Source organism: Hemiscyllium ocellatum, chromosome 12 (assembly GCF_020745735.1).
Source record: "Hemiscyllium ocellatum isolate sHemOce1 chromosome 12, sHemOce1.pat.X.cur, whole genome shotgun sequence".
NCBI classification, from domain to species: Eukaryota; Metazoa; Chordata; class Chondrichthyes; order Orectolobiformes; family Hemiscylliidae; genus Hemiscyllium; species Hemiscyllium ocellatum.
The window spans coordinates 71,955,802-71,978,747 of NC_083412.1; the positions used below are offsets into that span (position 1 = coordinate 71,955,802).

General features: G+C 41.0%; 1 protein-coding gene across 1 annotated transcript in view; it reads left to right on the forward strand.

The window, feature by feature from the left end:
* The window catches only part of dcbld2 (discoidin, CUB and LCCL domain containing 2), a 116,055-nt gene that overhangs the window by 87,663 nt on the left and 5,446 nt on the right, over nucleotides 1-22,946 (forward strand). The window contains exons 7-14 of the mRNA XM_060833688.1: nucleotides 1,434-1,474; nucleotides 6,278-6,493; nucleotides 10,508-10,632; nucleotides 12,009-12,165; nucleotides 14,170-14,289; nucleotides 16,323-16,416; nucleotides 16,848-16,897; nucleotides 18,626-18,763. Of these exons, the coding sequence (XP_060689671.1) occupies nucleotides 1,434-1,474; nucleotides 6,278-6,493; nucleotides 10,508-10,632; nucleotides 12,009-12,165; nucleotides 14,170-14,289; nucleotides 16,323-16,416; nucleotides 16,848-16,897; nucleotides 18,626-18,763 (941 nt within the window). The remainder of the gene's footprint in view (nucleotides 1-1,433; nucleotides 1,475-6,277; nucleotides 6,494-10,507; nucleotides 10,633-12,008; nucleotides 12,166-14,169; nucleotides 14,290-16,322; nucleotides 16,417-16,847; nucleotides 16,898-18,625; nucleotides 18,764-22,946) is intronic.

Here is a 22,946-nt window from a genome sequence, read left to right on the forward strand (position 1 = left end):
CCTGGTCCACCATTTTAGGGTCATATAACCAAACTATTTCCAGGACCACATTGGACTCTTAAATATCTTAATGAAGCTCCTGCCTCAGATTTAAATGAACTTCCAGAATGAACCCTGATCAGCTTCTTGTGGATTAAGAGTACTATAGTGCTGCTTCATGGCTTACTAAATACTTCTTCCTTGCCTTTTGTTATCGACCAGACCAAACCACCTCAAACAAGACAAGCAGGTAGCTTAGACCCTTAATTTTTCTTCCTTTAGTGTAAGGTGTTGTGTTCCAGATGCAATTCACATGGTGAAACTATTCAGCTTTAAGCAAGACACCCTTTATTTTGTACTGCAGTTAAAGTACAGAAATAGAATAAAATGGCTTAACTGTAAGGTATAACACACTCAAAATGCTTAACAAAGTAATGTATATATTAACTACTACTGATTAGCTATTCCAATGTAGCTACATCCTATGAACATCCTTGGTAAAGGCAAATTCCACAAAATCTCCCTCATTTGATCTGCAGACTAGGAGAAAGGAAAAGAAACTTGAAGACAGAAAAGAGAGAACTCAAGCTTTTGCAGCCATTAAGACTGGATCTTCCTTTGAAATCCCAGTTCACCAACTGAGAAACACTTGCAAACCCTGGATCTGTGTGTTCCTGTCTGCATATTAAAAAAACAAAGCTAGCTATATTGTCTGCTCTGAGCCCAGCAGCTCTGCCCCAAGTTTACAGCACTTGATTTCAAAAGAAACATGGAAGAAGAAATCCTGCTTAACAGTTTATTTCAAAACACTACTCCTGTCTGTGCTTGGAGATCAGCTCCTCCCCAAACCTTGCTTACACACACGCAATCCAGCCTGTGGAATGCTGTCCCCCCAGCAGGTAGCCATACCCTACCATGTGGGAACCTAATGATGTGGGGATAAAAGACCTGTGCTGTAATGTTAAATCTGCACAACATGTGGAGCTGGGCAAAACTGGCCCCCACCCCACTCTTAAATATTGGGAGGGCTTATGATTGTGATATATCTGCCCTGCTTGAACCTCCGTGATATGGTTGGCAATGTAATTCACATTATCTTCCTCCAATACCTTTCCTCCATTAGTTAGCACAGCTATTGGAGTTTTACCTTCCAGTTGTATGCTGAACATCACCACCAGAGACTTTTCTTACTATTTCTGCCAATAACTGTTGCCTGGAAACAGCATTGTGTATCTTTTACTTATTGATACCTCTGTTATTCTGACAGACCAGTGAGATGCCATTTCCTTTATGTATATAATTTCTTAAATATTCTATAGAAAAGTAATGGAATTATTTTAGCACGGTATAATTAACATTTGGTAGCTTTGTTAGAATGTGTAAAATGATAAATTCTGAGAAATTGTCCTTCACAGTACTTATAATTTAATCTATTATTTTCTTTAATTTTGCAGTGGACCATTATCAGCTAGTCTGTTCACGTTCAAGACCAATGGTGAGTATTCAGCCAAAGATGTCTACAGTGACTTTGTTTGCATGTTACCTTCAGTATTAAGTGTCTCTCAGTTCCTAAATACAACACTCAAGTAACATTAATGTCTTTGCAAATTGCTCCTACTGCCTGTTGACATAGTACACCTTGGTTCCAATGCATTCATCTATATTTACAGGTGTAATATTCCTATTATCCTCTGTTTGTTCCAAGAACCCATAACACATGCTGGATACCGTTCCAAAGGTTGGGGCAGCCCTTGTGTAAATAGCCATTTTACATCAATAAGCCTCCAGAGTATCTGGAACCAATCGGGCGTCACAGCCCCACTTGATTTTGCCATCACATATATACATCTTCCAACAAAGTGGTTGGAAGCTGACAAATAATTCATTCCCACTCTGCAGCACTGGGAAACAGAGGCCAATTAAAATGTTGTAACAACTTCCTCAGCTGGGATTAGCTGACTCAGAACAGTGGTCTGCAAACATTCAAGTCTTTCTGGGTCAGTACTTGATCAAATGCTACTCGCAGGATTCTGAAAAGGCTTGGCAGGATGAGCATGAAAGGGTTGTTTTCCCATGCTAGAGAGTCTAGAACATGGGTGGGGTCATTTGGGATTGAGGTGAGAAAAAATGTCTCCACTGAACAGATGTTGGAAGTAAGGTTATGGATGCTCCATTGTTAGACTCATTTAAGGTGAAGCTACATTTTAGGCCTTGGTGGAGATCAAGAAATATTGGGTTTGAGCAGTGAAAAGGAGTTGAGGCAGAAGGTAGACCATGATTGTTTTGAAAGGCAGAGGAAATTTGAGGAGCTGCATGGCCTGTTCTTGCCTCTGTTTCTTGTGTTCAATCAAATCAAATCCTCCCCTTCTGTGTTGATTGAAATAAAGTTGGCCAGGTGGACCTCATGGAATGTGAGTTTCTTGATTGACCCAGGTTAACCACCCCAATCAGGGAGTCCTGGCTGACAGATATAAACAGGAGTCTCGGGAATTCTCCCCACTCTTGGCACTGGCTCTGAACTAACTGGTCAGAGTCTATGTACTGTGGATTTTAATTAGATGATGTGGGAAACATTTGTGTGTTTCCAACTCTAAACTATGAACTGAACGTTGTTATGGCTAAATAAAGTACTGCCATATCGAGTCTATTGTTTAGTAACAGGTCATCAAAGGTCAGAATTTCCCAACATCTCAGATGCCATTTTTCAGCCAATTCTATGGGCTATCAAAGGCTATGGACACTGACAACAACTGAAGACTGGTGCTCCCATATTTACTGCACCACAAGCCAAGATGTCCCAGTACAACTATTACTTTGGCATCTAGCTAATTGTGTGGATCATCGGCTAGGTGTATATTGCTCATAAAAAGCATGACAAATTCAGTTTGGCCACTTATCACTCCATTATCACTCCACAGCCTTTAGTTTATTATATGTTAATGGAATGTGGACATTGTTGTTCAGACCACAATTTATTGCCCAATCCGAAATTGCCCTGGAGAAGGTAGTAGCAAGCTGCTTTTTTGTATTGCCACAATTTTTGAGTGTGTCAGGGCACCTGAAATGCTGTTTGGGATGGAGTTCCAGGATTTTTTACCCAAGAACAGTGAAGTAACAGCAGTACCATTCCAAATCAGAATGGAGTGCAGCTGAAAGGGGGAACTTACTGATGACAGTATGCCCATTGCATCTGTCCTTGTCCTAGATGGTGGAGGGTAAGGGCTAACATCTTGCTGTTGAAGGAGGTTTGGTGAGACACTCTGTTTTGGTGATGAAGAACAGGACTGTTGGATGTGATGAATTGGATGCTAATCATGCAGGATGTTTTGTCCTGGTTGGTATTGAGCTTCTTGAGTGATTTTGGGTCTGTACCCATCCAGATAAATAGATAATAGCCCATCAGACTCCTTATTTGTTCCATGTAATTGGTGGACAGTGTCTAGATTGACAAATTGAGTTACTCACTCAGAAATGCCCAGCCTCTGACTTGTATAGAAATCACACACTTTTTGTGGCTAGCTTCTGGGCAGTCATAACCCCCAGGATGTTGATATGGATGATTTAGCAATTAAACATGCTTCTAAATGTCAAGAGGTTCTATTTAGTTGGAGATGGTCATTGCCTGACACCTGAGACGAGATTGTGGTGCTGGAAAAGCATGGCAGGTCAGGCAGCATCCAAGGAGCAGGAGAATCAACGTTTCGGGGAGATGCCCTTCATCAAGAATGCCTGACACCTGACTGACACAAATGCTATTTGCCCCTTGTCAGCTTAAACAAGGCTATTGTCCAAGCCTTGCTGTATTTGGGCACAAACAACTTAAGTATGAGGTATCGTGAATGCTGCTGAATATTGCGCAGTCATCAAGTATACCCAGTTCTGACCATGTGATTATTGAATCAGCTAAAGGTGGTTGGTCCTGAGACATTACCCCAAGAAATTAAGGGCTCCTGTGACACTGTGAAGGTGTCCCTACCTCTGAGCTGGGAGACTTGGGTTCAAGTCCCACCTGTTCCAAAGGTGTGTAATAACATCTCTGAATTGATGATTAGAATTATCTACCCTGAGGAACTTTTGCAGAGATGTTCTGGAGCAAAGTTGATTACTGATGACTGTGTTTGTTGTTGCTGGGCATTAAAGCGATTGCAAGCATTATCAGCAACAATATAAACTGGTACTTAATTAGCAGCAAGGTGTTATACTAGTCAGGAGCGGGATGTTCATTGTTAATTGCCTTCAGTTTATTGCCATTACTTTGATGATGTAGTGGTCTGAAGTGTGCAGTAAGACCTAAGCAATATTCAGGCTCGGGTGATCAATATCATGTGGAGATAAATTGTCCTCCAGCTCTTTGGTTGCCTGTTGAAATTTGTCTCCATCCTGTCAGCATGATGATATAAGAGCTACTGCCCTGAGTGGAGGATCTAAACTGAGACCTTTCACATCCTTGCATGAGACCTGGCTGTGTGATCAGCACCACTTTGTTTGTCAACTGTCTAGAACACAGAACATAGAAAAGTACAGCACAGAATAGGCCTTTTGGCTCATGATGTTGTGCCGAAGATTATTCCTAATGTAAAATAAAATAACTTAACCTACGCACCCCTCAATTCACTGCTGTCCATGTGCATGTCCAGCAGTCATTTAAATGTCCCTAATGACTCTTCTTCCACCACCACCACTGGCAATGCATTCCATGCATTCACAACTTTTTGCGTAAAGGTTCTATACCCCTCTATATCTTTATCCTGTCATCATAAAACTATGACCCTCTCGTGCCAGTAAATCCTGCCCTGGGTAAAAGTCTCTGGCGATTGACTCCACCCATGCCTTTCATTACCTTGTATACCTCGATCAGGTCACATCTCTCCCTCCTTCTCTCCAGAGAGAAAAGTCCGAGCTTAGTCAATCTCTCTTCGTAAGGCAAGCTCTCCAGTCCAGGCAGCATCTTGTTAAACCTTCTTTGCACCCTGTCCAAAGTCTGTATCTTTCCTACAGTAGGGAGACCAGAACTGGACACAATATTCCAAGTGTGGTCTCACCAGGGACTTGTAGAGCTGTAGCTCGGCTCTTAAACCCGATCCCCCATTAATGAAAGCTAAAATACCATATGCTTTCTTAATAACCCTATCCACTTAGGTGGCAACTTTGAGGGATCTATGTACTTGAACACCAAGATTCCTCTGTTCCTCTGAACGTTATAGTCCAACCCAGCCAAGGAGACATGCCTCTCATTGTCAGTGTTCAATATCAAACTGATGGAAAGCTCTACAATCTTGATTACAGCCATGCAAAAGCCAAACTCACCCCCACAAACATCCACAACCTTTGATTTGTAGATCATCGTTTGATGATGGATCACTCTGCACGGGATATGCAAAAGATGCTCACCATTTTCAACATCACCTACATGTTTAAAGTGGTAAGGGAGTCCTCCAGTGACCTTCCCTGTACTATCCACATGGACAGGTGACTGGAGTATGCGCAGCACTTCCTGTTAGCCACCTCTCTCAAGGAAGTACCATTGATGAAAAAGTCCAGCACAAGACAGTGTGTCTTTGATAACAGGAACCTCAAAGTCCATGAAGTCCTGGTCTATAAGAGTGAATTGACCACCTTCCTCTGCTGCATTAGGATCATTGAGAGCAATGCTAACTTCAAATCTTGAGGATCATATAGGATGACGGCTAGACCAGCACAAATGTCCTTCATGGAATTGCATCTAACAGCATAGAAGCTCTACTCTTGGTGAACTAACTCTGATGGACAGGCTCATGTATTTGGTGCCTGATAACCTCTTCCGTCGGCACTGTGTTGGCCAACACTCAAAGGATTGCCTTCTGGGGTCAACCCAGAGAAAGTGGACTGCAGGGTTTCAGAAGGCAGCTCACCACCATCTTCACATGCTCAAGGGCAACAAGGAGCAGGCAACAAAGTGCTAGCCAGTGATGCCCACATTCCACAAATTAATTTTAAAAAGGTTAGTCGGAATGCTGTCGCTATTCCATCATTGTTGCTCAGTACAAACTCTCTGTACCAACCTCGAAAAACACTGCAGGTATACCAATGCTATATGGCTCCCAGCACTTCAAGAAGGGAGCTCACCATCATCCTGAATCTCATGTCTCATCGTGAAATTAAAAGGTACAGATAATACTGAAAATAATAATTCTCACCTGATACGCTGCAAGCTACTGGTCTTTGCTTTATTTTTAAAAAAATTATGTGGTTTTACTCTCTGTATGTACTTGGCAGTTAACAATCTGATAATTTCAGATGTTTGCTCTATGGTCTATAGGTTGCTATGGAACCTTGGGAATGGAGTCTGGTGTCATTGGCGACAGCCAAATTAATGCATCCTCTGTACTACAATGGCATGACCCTTCGGGACAGTTTCACGTCTGGGGACCAGAAAAGGCTCGCCTGAAAAAGCCTGGTTCACCCTGGGCTGCATTTCATACTGATGAACCACAGTGGCTACAGATAGACTTGAAGAAAGAGAAAAAAATAACCGGTAACTTGACTGTCTGAAACTTGTCATTGGAAGAGATTGATTTTATATGTAGACCTATTAAAAGTTTCAGGTTGGTCACCATGGCATTGGAAGCCTTGTGGCACATGCTTTCCTTATTTTATCTGGTAGCCTTTACTCTGTGTGGGGAGCCTGGCTGCAAAGAGTGACACCTGGAGTCCAGTTCCTTTATATTTTGCTGGTATGGAGGATAGGTTTATAGAGAAGGATCTCAAGGTTGGGTTTTTAAAACAGGTTGTTCTAACAGCCTAGATCTCAACCCAATTTGCAGTGGATTCAATTTCTGACGGTGGGAACTATCAGAACTGAATACATCTATCTCATATAAGTGTGAGCTTAACTTAAATGTTAATTTAGAGCAGGACATAGTCAGCATTTCATTCCAGAAAATCGTGGGGAGCTGGTCATCCATTTGAAATGGTCTCTGTTTAAAATGGGATTTCCGCCTTCTGCAAAGCCCTTGGCTGAAATCTGCCTGTGTAGACCTTGTCACCTTTACACTCCTCTCTCCTCACACTTGTCTATCTGAATCTCCTTATGTGACCCGGTCTTAAGTTCTGTTTGATAGCTTTGCAAGACACTTCACAAGAACAATATATGAAAGCTGCTACATAAATGGCGGTTAGAGACAAAAATAACTGCAGAAATTGGGATCCAAGGTAGACAAACTGGAGGCTGGAAGAACACAGCAAGCCAGGCAGCATCAGGAGGTGGAGAAGCCAATGTTTCGGGTGCAGCCCTTCTTCAGGACTGGGTGAAACACCAGCCAATGTTATTGGGTTAGTAGATTACCACAAAATAGATTATGGTGTGCACACATTAATGATAAGGCTATGATTAAACAACTTGCAATATATAGAAAGACATACAGTGGCCTTTTATAGAATGGCAAGGGAACAGAAGTGCTGGGAGAAAAAAAGGGATTGGAAAACTTGGGTTAAAGGAGTGGGTTTTAAGGAGGTCTCTAAAGGAACTGAGGGACCGGACGTGTTAAGTTTGAATTCCAGAGTACGAGTCTAGATGATTTTTTTTCACAACATTTGGGTGTTCAGAGCCCTCCACAGTTAATGAAATACATGGTCAGTGCAATCTCTGTTCTGCAGACTGCCAACAGTGAGGCAAGAGGAAGGGGCTTTGAGTGAACCAGGTTTATGAACCATCTGAAAATGCTAGCATATTGCCTTGGGATATACTTATTATCAAACCTTAAACTGATTGTAGATGTTTGCAGAATACAGTTGTAAGAAAGATCAGGAATTTCTAATTAGTTTTACAAACTGAAATTATTGAACAACAGACATTTCTAGCATGAATCGCAATGTTAATATGCAAGTAATATGCTAGCAGTTATTGACCATCCCCAGTTATCCTTGAGAAGGTAGAAGTGAGTGGCTTTCTCATGGTGTAAGTGTATCTGCAGTGCTGTTAAGGAGAGCGTTGAGAATCTTAGCCCAGTGCAGTAAAAGATAGTTCCAAATCAGGATGATGTGACTGTATTTCCATGCATTTACTATCCTCATTCTACTAATATCGCCTGAGTTTGGAAGATGCTATTGAAGTAGCCTTGTTGAGTTGCTGCAGTGTGTCTTCCTGATGGTACACATTGTGGGGCAGCGTGAGTGAGTGAGTGAATGTTTAAGATGATAGATGGGGTGTCACTCAAGCAGGCTCTTTGTCCTGGAGGTTTCAAATCTCTTGGAGCTGCGCTTAACCAGGCAAGTTGAAAGTATTCCAAAACACTGCTGACATGTTAGTTACTGCTGAAAATGTGTTGCTGGAAAAGCGCAGCAGGTCAGGCAGCATCCAAGGAGCAGAAGAATCGACGTTTCGGGCATGAGCCCTTCAGGCTCATGCCTGAAACGTCGATTCACCTGCTCGCTCGATGCTGCCTGACCTGCTGCGCTTTTCCAGCAACACATTTTCAGCTCTGATCTCCAGCATCTGCAGTCCTCACTTTCTCCTGACATGTTAGGTATCTTTGCTGGATAGGCTTTCAGAAGTTGGGAATTGGATTACTAGAGCAACAGCAACTGTCTTCACTTATAGGATCCATATCTCCTATTTCCTTCCTATTCATGTCTTCGTTCAGTGCTACTTGAATGCTGCTATTGTCTGCTTCCACCACCACCTCTGACAGCACGTTCCAGGCACTCACCACCCTTTGTGTGAAAGCCTTGCCTCATACTCTGTTTTAAACTTCCCTCCTCTCACCTTGAACCTGTGTTCCCTAGTAATTGACCTCCTGCACCCTTGGAAAATGCCTCATATGTTTAGATTAGATTAGACTTACAGTGTGGAAACAGGCCCTTCGGCCCAACAAGTCCACACCGACCCGCCGAAGCGCAACCCACCCATACCCCTACATTTATCCCTTACCTAACACTACAATTTAGCATGGCCAATTCACCTGACCCGCACATCTTTGTGACTGTGGGAGGAAACCGGAGCACCCGGAGGAAACCCACGCAGACACGGGGAGAACGTGCAAACTCCACACAGTCAGTCGCCTGAGTCGGGAATTGAACCCGGGTCTACAGGCGCTGTGAGGCAGCAGTGCTAACCACTGTGCCACCGTGCCGCCCACAAATTCCATGCCAGCAAGATAGATCCCATGACTGGAATCTTATAAACTCATATTAGGTCACTCCTCAACCTCTTGTGTTCCAGTGAAAACAATCCCAGTCTATCCAACCTTTCTTTATTGCTAAAATCCCACACACTAGGCAACATCCTGGTAAACCTTTTCTGTACCCTGTCCAAAGCATCCACACCCTTCTGGTAGCATGGTGACCAGAACAAAAGCAACATTCCAAGTGTGGCCTAATTAAAGTTCTATAAAGCTGCAGCAAAACTTGTCTATCCTTATACTCAATGGCCCTTCCAGTGAAGGCAAGCATGCCATAGGCCGTTTTTACTACCTTTCCTACCTGTGCTGCCACCTTCAGTGAATGACCTGTACTTGACATTCCAAAATGCATCACCTCAAATTTGTCCGGATTAAACTCCATCTGCCATTTTTCTGCCCATGCCTCCAACTGACCTAAATCCTGCTGTATCTTTTGACAAATCTCCTCACTATCTGCAACTTCACCAATCTTTGTATTGTCCGCAGAAATGACGATTTTTGTTTTTGTTTATGTCTATCCAGCACCAGTGCCAGTGTATGTGAGCTGCTTCTATACAATACACCTCACTATTTTCTTCTCTGTTACTTTTCTTCAGTTTTTCAATTTATCAGTGAGAACATCCTGGGATTACACTGGAAATGGACAAAAATAGAGTCTTTTCCTTTCTAGAAATGCATTCCAATCCCCTCAATTACCAATATTTGGTGTATCCAGGAAATCCAATTAACTTAGGAACAGAGTTAATAACATTTCCTCTTGACGTTTTCAAATTAGCATAAAATGCAAGCCAGTGGCAATACTTGAAATGGAGAGAATGGCTTTTAACAATGCAAATATGAATGTAAATATTTCTATTCCATGCTAATGAAATTTGGTATAATGAATAAATAAATTGAGATTCATGACCATTGCAGACACAACATGTCATTATAGACGTGTTGCAGAGGTCCCATTTAGAAGTTGAGCTGTTTGAATTTACAATGCATGTAGAGCATTTTGACAGCACTGACTGTATTACCAAATTACTGACCTCATTACTGATATGTATGTACAAAAGGTTGATTCTTATTATCCGTTGTTTGTTTTCTTTTATCAATAATGTTTAAGATCAAACTCTGCTGATCCTGTTTTCTTCTAATTCAAAAGGCTTTACTGAAATGTGATGTTGATCATTCTCCACCCAGTTCCCACTATTAGATAATGGTATCAAGACAGTGAGGGTAAAGGAATGACGTTGCTCTGAACTGGTTTGCTGCAAGTCAATACATTTTCTAAAGGTTTTTTGCATCAGGGCCAACTGAGTCTCAGTAACTTTAACTGACTCCTAGTTTTAGACTTTTATGTTTAAGTATGTTGTTTCTATCCTCAGGTATAATTACTACAGGTTCCACCCTGGGTGAATATTCTTTTTATGTCTCTGCTTACAGAATCCTGTCCCGTCACGAGGGGCAGGATTGGAAGGTATATAAAGAAGCCAACAGTGACCTGGACATGGTTAGTACACTAAAGTGAGTTGCTGTTGGTAAAGCAAAGTTTTTTGATTTTTAAAAATCTCCGCAACAGCTCTCCACCATACTCCGTCCTAATGCTTAATATTTCTGAAATAGGTGTTTATGCCTTTTATTTGTGGGCTAATAAACATTGGGGTGTTTCAATAATACAAGTGCTGTTTGAATTTGAAACATGTTTTGCTTTTTCAGGACTTTAAAGTGCAAGTGATATATTCATGGTTGTGTGGGAACTGCAGTAATTTAGAGTGTTTGATTCTCGGTACTTTCCACTGGTATTGTTTATGTCAACATGTATCTTTGCATATAAGAAAACAATGGGTGGACCCTTCTAAAATCTAAGTTTTAAAGTTAGTAGATGACTTACCAACAAATCGTGAGTGCCTTCACTGCATTTTCCATTTGTTGACATGAATGGAAGGGAACTTCCAAGGCAATAAGCCTGTGGTTTTCTGACAAACCAGTCTTTTCCAATATATTATTACCAACTGGCCACATAGCTAATTTAGAATTTGGATGGCAGTTGCATTTTTGAATAGTAAATGGAAAACATGCAATTTTTGGTGATCGTTGGGTGTGTGACCTCAGTATTTGTATTCATGTTTTGACCTCGATCATTTTCTGTGCCAGAGAATGCCACAGGTTCACCACTCTCTGGGTGAAGAAATTTTTCCTTATCCCTGTTCTAAGTGGCCTACCCCTGATCCTGAGACTGTGACCCCTGGTTCTAGATACAGGAGAGCTGCTGATTGCCTGGCTTGAAAGCTGGAAGTTCCTCTGAGTCGGGATCTGTTCCCAAGAGGAATTTCTGGTGTTCAAGGACTCAGGGTAGCCCTGAATGGTGCTGAAATTGTAGAATGGTTCGGCAGTCATTCCCCAGATAGTGAATGCATCTCCTGGTGAGAGTGACGAATTCCACTGCATATTTCACTCTGTGTCTGTAAAGATTCCGAGTTTGTACGAGAAAGTGATGTTCTGTTTAACTCTGAAGTGATTTTCACATCTCAGGGCAACATCTGCATGCCTGATTTACACATTTCTGGCATTTAGGGTTTTGTGTGACAACCAGTTTCCTGACTAGGAGTGAATAAAATAATGTCACAACAGATGCTCCGCCCAGGCTTGCTCTTGCCTATAATTGGTTAAAAATTACAATGGGGAATGATTAAATGTGGGTGCCAACGACCCCTCCCCCACCTTCTGAAAACCTCTCCCCATCTTCTGATGCTCTCAACCAGGAAAGAGTATTGTCGCAATAAAAAAAACCTAGAAGAAAGGTACAGTGGAACGACAATATTTTCATAAAGATGGATTTCATGGCGGGGACAAAAACCATGGTTTACTTTTTATTAATTTCTACAGATATTCCGAGGAAACTCTAACAACTACCAAGAAGTTCGGAACAACTTTATCCCACCCATTGTTGCCCGTTACATCCAGATTAATCCAGTAGAGTGGCACCAGAAGGCAGCACTGAAAGTAGAGTTATTAGGTTGCCAGTTATACCAACCTTCATTGGGTAAGACCTCTTAAATTATTAGGTGCCAAAGTGCATATACATAGATGCAGTGATTCAAAGTGGCAGAAAGCCCCCACTTTCTGAATTAGGGATGGATAATAAAATTGACCATGCCAGCAATGCTAAAATACTAAAAGGAATTTTTTTTTTAAATTGTTCAATGGATGTGGGCACTGCTGGGTCGGCCAGCATGTTGTGTCGAACATGACGCCAAATTAAACTAATCCCTTCTGTCTCCCCTAGGTCCGTATCTCAATAGTGCTTTTCAATGCAGTATATAATACCACGTGTGACCTGAGAGCTGTAACCATCAGCTTCCCTAGTGCAGTCATGTGCTGCCATTGTCAGGAGTGTGTGGGAGCTGGATCCAGTAGGTCCAGCCTTATTCTATGGATTCAGCAACAGCCTATTTACTGTAAAATCTTCACCGTATCAAAATATAGCTAGCAATGTAAGAGATTTCTTAGTAGAAGCTACTGAATTTGGGACCATGCATTTACGCAGTAAATTCTTTTGGTAATACCATAATGGGGACTACCTAAGCGGTCTAGTCAGAGGTTGAGGCCAAGATACCTGAAGAAAAATCAACAAATACCACACATATCAATGTTGTCCACCCATTGCACTAGAACCTCCCAGATTTTCCTCTTGTGGCACAGGTGAAAACATCAGTATTGAACTGTGAAGGACCTCCATTTATCTCTCTTAGCTTTGGTGGGGTCAGCAAGATAGATCCCATGAAGGCATATATCATTGCTTGCCCCAGACACCATCAATCCTGCTCCCTTCCAGCTTACTTCAGTCTTACTAACAAATTTCATGTCTGAATCGTGTCTTCTACATTTATTGCAAGGTGAATACTCTACACAGTGAAAACTGTAATATGTTTGACAATTTCCAGGGTTCCACTAGTTGCTTAGATTGAAGAACTCTTGAATGTGTGATCAGTAAATGCTTTCTCAATACTCCTTTTTTTTTAAACAGTTTAATTCATGTGACACTCACTGATACATCTAAACTCTACCAAGCTGCACTTCTCTTTATTAACTAAGAATTGAGATTTGACTGTTGTCTCTTAAAAGTACAATCCAATGCCTTGATAAGGATGGTATAGTTACTGCCAGTGTGTACAGTTCTTCTACACGTAAGCCCTTCACTCCAGCTATTTCCAGACAATTGTTGCATGCAGATGACAGTGCAGGAAACATTCTCATTGTTGTTGTGTTAAATTGAGTCTGTGTTATGCTTATTGTTTTCCTCCTGTAGGAGTTATTCCTGGGGTGATTTAGAGAAGGTACAAAATTATATAGTCACATTACTGATTCCAGCTCATAGAAGAGAAGACTGGTCCTCCGAAACAAGCCATCGCAATATAAGACAGTAAGACATAGGAGCAGAAATTAGGATATTCAGCCCATTGAGTCTGCTCTGCCATTCAATCATGGCTGATAAGTTCTTCAACCCCATTCTCCTCCTTCCTCTCTGTAACTCTTGATCCCCTTGATACTCAAGAACTTATCTATCTCAGTCTTAAATATACTCAATGACCTGGCCTCCACAGCCTTCTGTGGCAATGAGTTCCTTAGATTCACCACTCTCTGGCTGAAGAGATTTCTCCTTATCTCCATTCTAAAAGGTCTTCCCTTTACTCTAAGGCTGTACCCTCAGGTCCTCGTCTCTCCTATCAATAGAAACATTTTCCCAACATCTACCCTGTCCAGGCCATTCAGTAGTCTATAAATTTCAAGTACATCCCTCCTCATCCTCCTAAACTCCATCAAGTATAGATCCAGAGTCCTCAAACGTTCATCATATATTTATGTTTTTCATTCATGGGACCATTCTCATGAACCTCCTCTGAACACGCTCCAGGGCCAGTACATCCATCCTGAAATATGGGGCCCAAAACTGCGCACAATACCCAGGTGTGGTCTGACTGCATGTAAAATATTTCCTGAGGTATTGACCAAAATTACATCCTGTTTCTTATGCTTGTTTTTGTAGCTCGAGCTCCATCTCAGTCTCTGCCTCCACTGCGCAGCACAGGAAATCCTCCAAAATTTACCGAAACTACATTTACACCAGTACTCAAGAATAATTCAGTGACTCCTAAGGTAACCAAAGGTATGCCAAAACCATCTGTGAGGTCCTTTACTTACTGGAGCATTGGTAGTTATTCACCCACCAACATTAGTCAGCTGTATTATAGGAATGGGGGTCTTAATACACCAAATTGGAAATATTACGAGAATAGTAAGGACTTCCTTAAAAATCAAAATTATTTTAACTATACAGTGAGATGCCTGCAATAACTATTTTATTATCTTACCAAAAAGTGACAATTATTATCAATTCTTAAACTTCACTGACACAACTTCTCAGTGAAAAACAAATGGTGTGAGCATCACTAAGACAATCTGCAAAACTTGCTTTAATTAAGTCAAATCAGAATTAGTGAAAGGGGCTTTGTAATCTATTGCCAGACACAGCGTAGGAGAGCTATATAATACAATACAGTTGGAGAAAGATTTTCAATTTAACAGAAAAATGGTAAAATGGTGGATTGGGATCTATAACATTAAAGTTTTTAAAACAAAAGTCAAATCTCATCCAATTAAAATCAGCATTTGATTTTTTAAATTGCATCAGTGTTGCTGATTATAGAGTCTAATAGTTCCTTTGCGTGTGATAAATAAAGCTGTAAGTTTTGTGATTTGCTGAAACAAAAGGAAATTACAAAATTCAATTTTTTGAAAATTCGCGAAGTACATGTGAGTTAATTTGTTCAGCTGTCATAAGACATTGATTGAATTATAAACATAATTGAATTTACTTTTTTTTTGCAAAATAAAACTTAATCTTTCTTTTGTCCTTTAAGCCTTCTGTCCTGAAGGTGGCGGTCTGTAGCTGGGTATGATTCCAACAGAGTGGTGCTCCAGCCTTTCCTTGTGGTTGGTCTTTTATATATGAGTACTAACAATGATGGTCAGTTTGCCTTGTGGATCATCACAGATGTTGGAACTGTAAACATTTCTGTGCTATTTGTGTCAGCATTCCCAGCTGAGATCAATTTACTCTAATGTCATACAAGGATTGAATTTGATTCCTTCCTTATCTAAATTCTTTGTTATCTTAGGACCTTATGATGCATTATTTTTGACCTACCAATGAGACTTAATTTATAAATGCTCGGTAGTCCTGTTATGAATCCTCTGACCTGATTACCCAGCAGTTCAGAGTGGAATTCAGTTAGTTACCATTAAACCATCGCATTGACAGATTAAGTGTTTAAATACCTTTCATTACAAAGCTCATAGCAGAATGATGACCCAGGGAATTCAATCAATTAAGAAAGTTACCTTTTTTTTGTTATAGATCCCAAGTTGGCAATAGAATTACAGCAATTCAAAAATAGAGTTAGCCATTGCATTGCGTTAGCTTAAGTTTGCTATGATTTGTCTACTGATATAACAACCTGCAAAGGACCTCTACTGTTCTTCATCCACAGAAGAATCCATACACTAAACAAACAGTTCTTCCTCGCCATATCGGAAATCACAGACCTATTGATATAACAGCAAACTTTTCCCAAGGCATTCTGTGTCTCTGGTAATCAGCAAGCTAACATTTGAGCAACGTAATCCCTCTTTAAGTCCTCTTTACAGTTTCTCCCATCTGCATTCTGTCAGCATGTCATATAATTTAAAACATGCTTCATAACAGAATCAGTTCTTCAGTTGTGTATCCAGCTCACTTTTGAGTGAATAATTCACCTTCAGCTTGAAAGAGAAGTTAAAGATGATTGAAATAAAGTGGAATAATTTTCTGGAGGACTTGCACATTGGAATTATTATTACCATTCTGATTTATAAAGATGAAAAAAAATCAATATAAAATGTTAGTAAATACCTCTTGTATAACACCTTTGATACAAATACAACCAATATTATTGCACTGTAAGTGCGCTGTGAACTTTTGAGAGGATAAATGTTACTGTTCACTAGAGACGTTCGAAGTGTTTGCAAACAAATTTCAGTTTCACATTTCAGATTTAAACACAGAAATATGAGATTACTGGCCTAATGGATCTTTTTTTTTCAAAACGTTAGTCTGTACTTGGCTTTAGCTGAACTGCAGCTGTTTTCAATGGGTTTCAGATGTGGCGTTGGCAGCCGTCCTGGTGCCTGTGTTAGTCATGGTGCTTACTAGCCTTATAGTGGTCCTTGTATGTGGCTGGCATTGGAGAAACAGGTGAGCAAATGGTCAGCCAAGGAGTCGGGAATTGCATAAACATTATATTCTTTCTGGAAAAAGAAATGTCCTTGTTTAAACTTTTGAAATATTATTCCCAATAATTTAATGATAAAGTGTAATTTATCAATTAAATCAGGCTTTTGTATATCAAATGGTTAACACTGACTTAATGAACTTCAGAAATGTGTAAGCAAAACTTGGAAGAGTTTTTTTTCATTCATTATCATTTATTAACTTATGCGTTATGGGGGTTTTGGCAGACACAGTTCTTTCTGAATATATAAACTCTTGATACTAAAAGCCTTTATTCCAGTTACACATTGTCTATGGGGTAATATGCAAGAATTTACCAACTGGGTGCCATGCATTATCTATGAAGTATTACATCCCATTCATTCATCTACTAACTGAAGCCATTTCCATTGCAGAAAGAAGCCTGTAACAGGGCCATACAGCCTGCCCTACTGGGATCGAGTAGGTGAGTAACACTTTGGACCCTTTCGATCTGCTACCTCCAAATAGACACTTGGGAGCGTAGTTTAGCATCTCATCCAAAAGACTAATAAAACTGCACTCACCTAAATTAAGTGTACAAGTCTGGGAACTGATCTCTGAATGTAAAATGGTCCGTTTGGTAGTGCTATCAAGCTGTGATGGTCACAGAATGGCAGCAAACCTGTGATTGAATGCAGTGTTTTGAAAAGCAAGGTACTGCAGGTGCTGGAAATCTGAAATAAGGACAGGGAATACTCAACAAGTCTGACAGGATCCATGGCGTGAGAAAGAGAGCTAACGTTTCTGGTCAAGGACTTTCATCAAATCAGGAAAAATTATAGATGCATCAAGTTGTAAGCAAGTACGGCAGGAAAGGGCAAGGTAAAAGAATAAAACGGAAGTTCTGTTTGGATGGAAGGCAAGATCTCTGAGCTATTCCTAAAAATTTAAAGGAAATCTCATGTCTCTAGCTTCTATAAAGTTTATCCGTATGATTTCCAGCATCACCTTTATTAAATCATGGAGCAAAATGCAAGGACAAGCACCACAAAGCAAGCTCAGGTGTTTATCAGGAAGTAGTGACCAGGACCCAGAGGGCACCAAGCTAGCTAACATGATTTTGTGGTTTAATGAGAGTTTTACGATTGAGTAATTATTTCAGAGATCTGTGTTGATGATTCTCCATATGCACAAATACAGTGCCATAGGGAAGCATGTCCATTGCCAGCAAATGAATCACAGTTGGAAAATCCTGGAGTGATCCAGACCCCATTTGCCGTTTCAAATGGAAGATGGGCTTTTAGATTAGATTACTTACAGTGTGGAAACAGGCCCTTCGGCCCAACAAGTCCACACCAACCCTCCAAAGAGCAACCTACCCAGACCCATTCACTACATTTACCCCTTCACCTAACACTACGGGCAATTTAGCGTGGTCAATTCAACTAACCTGCACATTTTTGGACTGTAGGAGGAAACCAGACCACCCGCAGGAAACCCACGCAGACACTGGGAGAATGTGCAAACTCCACACAGACAGTTGCCTGAGGCGGGAATTGAACCGGGGTCTCTGGCGTTGTGAGGCAGCAGTGCTAACCACTGGGCCACCATAGTAGCTTTTCTTCTCCTTAGCATTTTCTATTTCAATTTTTCTTTTTCCTGAAATTGATTGAACAAATGTGTGTTGTGACACTGGTTGAAATGGTAGTGTGAGCAGATTTAATTGCAGTTCCTAAATGGAAAGTGGATAAATGCATGATGGGGAGGCATGTGCAATGCTAAAACAGAAAGAGAGGAGTGAAACTAATTGCTCAGCTCTTCCAAAGAGCCTGCTCAGAAACAATAGGTCAGAATTGTAATGAAATTGTAATAGGTAACTCAGAAAGAGTTACTCGATGACTAAATAGATTCAGGAAGTGCTGGCAGGAAAGTATGAAATAGCATTGCATCAGTATTTCTTGTTGGGAGAAAGAAATTTTCAATAGTTGGTGGGTTTGGCACAGAGCTATTCACTCTGCACTGATATAAGGTAAAACAATTTGCACCAATATGACTATCTACTGAATATCCTGCTTCCACACTGAAGGGATTCTATGAACTATCCAAGTATCAGCATTGCTGATAACATTCCAAGAATGTAGATCTCCTGTTTAGCTCTTCTGCCCAGCGGTACTGTATGTGACGATTTAACTAATTGGGAATTATGGCACAGGCTGGTGGAAAGGAATGAAGCAGTTTCTACCTGCGAAAAATGCTGAGCCTGATGACACCTCTGTGCGCTACAGCAGCAGCGAGATGAGCCGCCTGAGAGCCCGGAATGCCAGCACAATGATCCAGACAGAACCTGCAGGTATGCATCAGTGATTAATGTCAAGATTATTCGATTCTTAGCAGCGGCAGTGACATGAAACCACTCAATGCAACACTGGATTAGTACAGGTCATTCGGCTCTAACATACGTTTAGTTAACAGGAATTCATTATAACACGATTGATGAACTGGGGACACAGTTTCTAAAGTGTGAATTTTTAAAGGGTGTATTGGTTTTAACATGATTTTGGCCCCATTAATTTGAATGGTGCTGCTATTACGTGATTTTCTTATAACATGGGATTGCATGGGAACTGAACTACTGTGTTTAGCAGAATCGACTGTGGTATCTTTTTATGGTCACAGCTACAGAATAAATTGTTACAAAGATGAATGGTTGGGAAGGTTTCAAACAAGTTCTTTTCCACATCAAATGCCGTAAAACCAGCTAAATATGAAGTCTTTAGATGGCTTAATGTGCTGACCCTTCACGTGACCGTTATGTTTGTTTAAAATTGATGCCTTTTGCTTATTCTCATTACTGATTTTTTTTTTCATGTGTGTTTTCCTTTGCTTAAATAACTCCTTCAATAATTCTTCCATATCACGGAGTGCTCGTTATTCATTCTTGGGACACTGGCATTGTTGGTCTTGCCAGCAGTTGTTGCCTGTCCCAATTGCCCTGGAGAAAGTGCTTTGTGAGCTGCCATCTTGAATTATTGCAGTCCATGTAGCACAAGAACAAATATGGTGTTGTTGGAAAGGGAGTTCTGGGATTTTGACCCAGTGACAGTGAAGGAATGATGATACATTTCCAAGTCAGGAGGGTGTGTGACTTGGAAAGCAACTTGCAAGAAATGGTGTTCCCATACATCATCTACCCTTGTCCTTCTGAGAGGTAGTGGTTGTGGGTTTAGAAGGTTCTGTGAAAAGAGCTCTGGTGAGTTGCTGCAGTCCATCTACAAGGTGCACAGTCACAGAATTGAAGTTCCAACAAATATCTGTTAAATATTGGCAACAGAGCTCCTTCAAATTTGAATAAAGTTTGTGGGTGAATGGTTTTGATCTTGCCCAAAATGCTGGGTTGCATGCTGGCAAGTTGACTTATGGCACAGGGGAGAGAACAAAGTCAGTTCTCACTGAGAGTGAGGGTAAAGTCACCATAGTCCTACCAGACCAAAGAGAGAGATAACTGGTGCTGGTTTAATCTGAGGGTCACCACACCTCAAGTGAGGGGTGGGTTTGAGAAGGAGATTCTTTCATGGTAACCTTAGTGCAGGAATTGAACCCACCTTGTTGGCATCTCTCACCAACCATCCAGCCACCTGAGCTAACTGACTCACTAAGATTGTGTTTACTATCAGAAAGTAGTTGTTTCAAACTTGTCCTCCTCCCAGACCCCAGTAAATTGATTTTTCTAAGTAGTTCGAGGCTATAACCTTCAGTTTATTTGTCCTTCTGAAGGTGGTCACTCCTGCTCTCCAATTTCCCAGTTGCTTCCATTCCTGCACTGTCCCTCCACCTTTTTTCAGTTCCCCCAGCCCAGCTCCCATTCTTACTTCTAAGTTGCTACTTTTTAAACCTCTGGTGTTGGTTTTCTCTGCTGCCTACAGTTTAAAGCTTGGAGTGGGCTCCTGGGCTCCACCTCGTGACAGATTTTGGTTGATGCAAGTAGTTCTGCCTCCACTGACCAGCTGCTGCCACTAGATGGTGTCTGGTCAGTTATAACTTCATCAGATGAATTTGTATTTTAACATTCATTTGTAGTAATTACAATTACATTGTGCTTATTTTAAAATGTATATTATTTTAAAAGAGTACTTCATTTGTGTAAGCATTTAAGAATGTAACATCATTTCAACTTGATGTCTTAAAGTTGTTTTCCGATAATAAAGATCCTGAAGTACTGAACTAAAGTGTTTATTTTATACTTTGTAAATTACTTTAGTTTGCAATTTGTTTCAGCTAGAACTACACAGTATTTCTGTACTGTACTGTACGTACAGTATTTCAATTTATGCATTTTTTTCTTTCCAAGCAAATAATGCCAGCATAAGCCTAACTCTGGCTTTAATATTGATTTGGTGTAATCAGTGCTTCAGTTAAAGTTGCTCCACTTCAGGCCGCAATTTTTAGGAGTGCAACCATAGATTTTTAAGTGAGGATTTCCTGCATCCACAGGTCTGACAATAGCTGTAGTAACAATGTCTAACTTACCATTGAAGTATCATGCAATAAACTACACCCTCATTGTTGTCACGAATTAACAAGTGGTTTTCCTCTAGCACCAGAAACCAAATGAACCTTAAGATCTGGGCAACAAAAGGAGAGGTGGTGCAGCAGTGTGGCAGTGAACTACCCCAACCACTAGCTGGCATAGCAGGGCTAACACCACCAGAGATCTGCCCAGGGGTAGCTCTTCTCGTTTTTCCACATCTTTGTTCTCTCTGTTCAGTTACTTGGGGGGGGGGGGGGGGGGGGGGGAGTAGGGGGCCTGGTCTTTTCAGTTTCAGTGGTCAGTCGGGAAAACAAAGTATGAGGTGGTTTCTCATGACCTTCCTTATGTGTGCTTCTAGAAAGCACAAGAACTCTGTCTAAAGACCCCTACCTCTGTCAACAGCCATTATCCCTCAAGTCTAGCTCTCCTGCCATCACGACTGAAAATGTATGGGTTCTGCCTGAACATAATGCTATACCTGGGCCTGGGGCAACTTACTAAAGGACAGGGAAGACCACCACTCCTAATTAATCAAGTATAGATGTTTAAATATGAACACTCTATTTCCTTTTTGCCTATTCCTCCGAAATATTCAATATCCTTAAATGTTGAGATCACGCTCTTGGTCATCCTGCATCCATGTCTCTGTAATAACAATTAAATCCTACTCTTTTACTTGAATTAATGCTGCCAATTTACCTATCTTGTGAATGATATGAGTATTCGGATAGTTTTGAATTCTGGCTTTTTAACAATTGTATTAATTTGATCCTGGTTGATTCTCAGATTTGATTGTGCTGTTACCAACTTTAATAGGAGAGTTTCTACTTTCCATAATCAACTTTTATTGTATCAGAATTCCCTCTTAGGTTCCCATTTCCCTGGGAATTGCAACAGTATGAGCAAATCCTCCTCGAATCCCACCCAACATAGAGTCATAGAGATGTACAACACGGAAACAGATCCTTCAGTCCAACCCTTCCATGCCGACCAGATATCCCAACCCAATCTAGTCCCACCTGCCAGCACCTGGTCCATTTCCTTCACAACCCTTCTTATTCATATACCCACCTAAATGCCTTTTAAATGTTGCAATTGTACCAACCTCCACTACTTCCTCTAGCAGCTCATTCCATACACATACCACCCTCTGTGTGAACACGTTGCCTCTTAGGTCTGTTTTATATCTTTCCCCTCTCACCCTAAACCTATGCCCTCTAGTTTTGGACTCCCCGACCCCAGGGAAAAGACTTTGTCTATTTACCCTATCCATGCTCCTCATAATTTTGTAAACCTCTATAAGGTCACCCCTCAACCTCTGACACTCCAGGGAAAACAGCCCCAGCCTGTTTAGCCTCTCCCTATGGCACAAATCCTCAACCCTAGCAACATGCTTGTAAATCCTTTCAAGTTTTGCAACATGTTTCCGATAAGGAGGAGACCAGAATTGCACACAATATTCCAACAGTGGCCTAACCAATGTCCTGTACAGCCACAACATAACCTGCCAACTCCTGTACTCAATACTCTGACCAATAAAAGAAAGTATATCAAACACCGCCTTCACACATGGAAGTCACAGTTCTGCTAAGCTGTAACCAAATTTGAGGGAGGTAATGGCCTACTGGGATGATTGCTAGACTATTAATCCAGAGGCCTTGGTAATGTTCTGGCGACCTGGGTTTGAATCCTGGTGGTGGAATTTCAATTCAATAGATATTTGAAAGTAGGAATCTAATGATGACCATGAAACCATTGTTGATTTGACTATCAGGAAAAACCCATCTAGTTCATTAATGTGGTCTGGTTTACACATGACTCCAGACCCCCAGCAATGTGGTCGACATTTAACTGCCCTCTGGGCAATTAGAGATGGGCAATAAATCTTGGCCGAGCCATGGCCACCCAGATCCTGTGAATGAATATTTTTTTAAAATTGTGAGCAGCAGTTTATTTCAAAATGACCCTAAGGGGTTCTGGGTCTCTTGTAAATGTTGGTTCATTT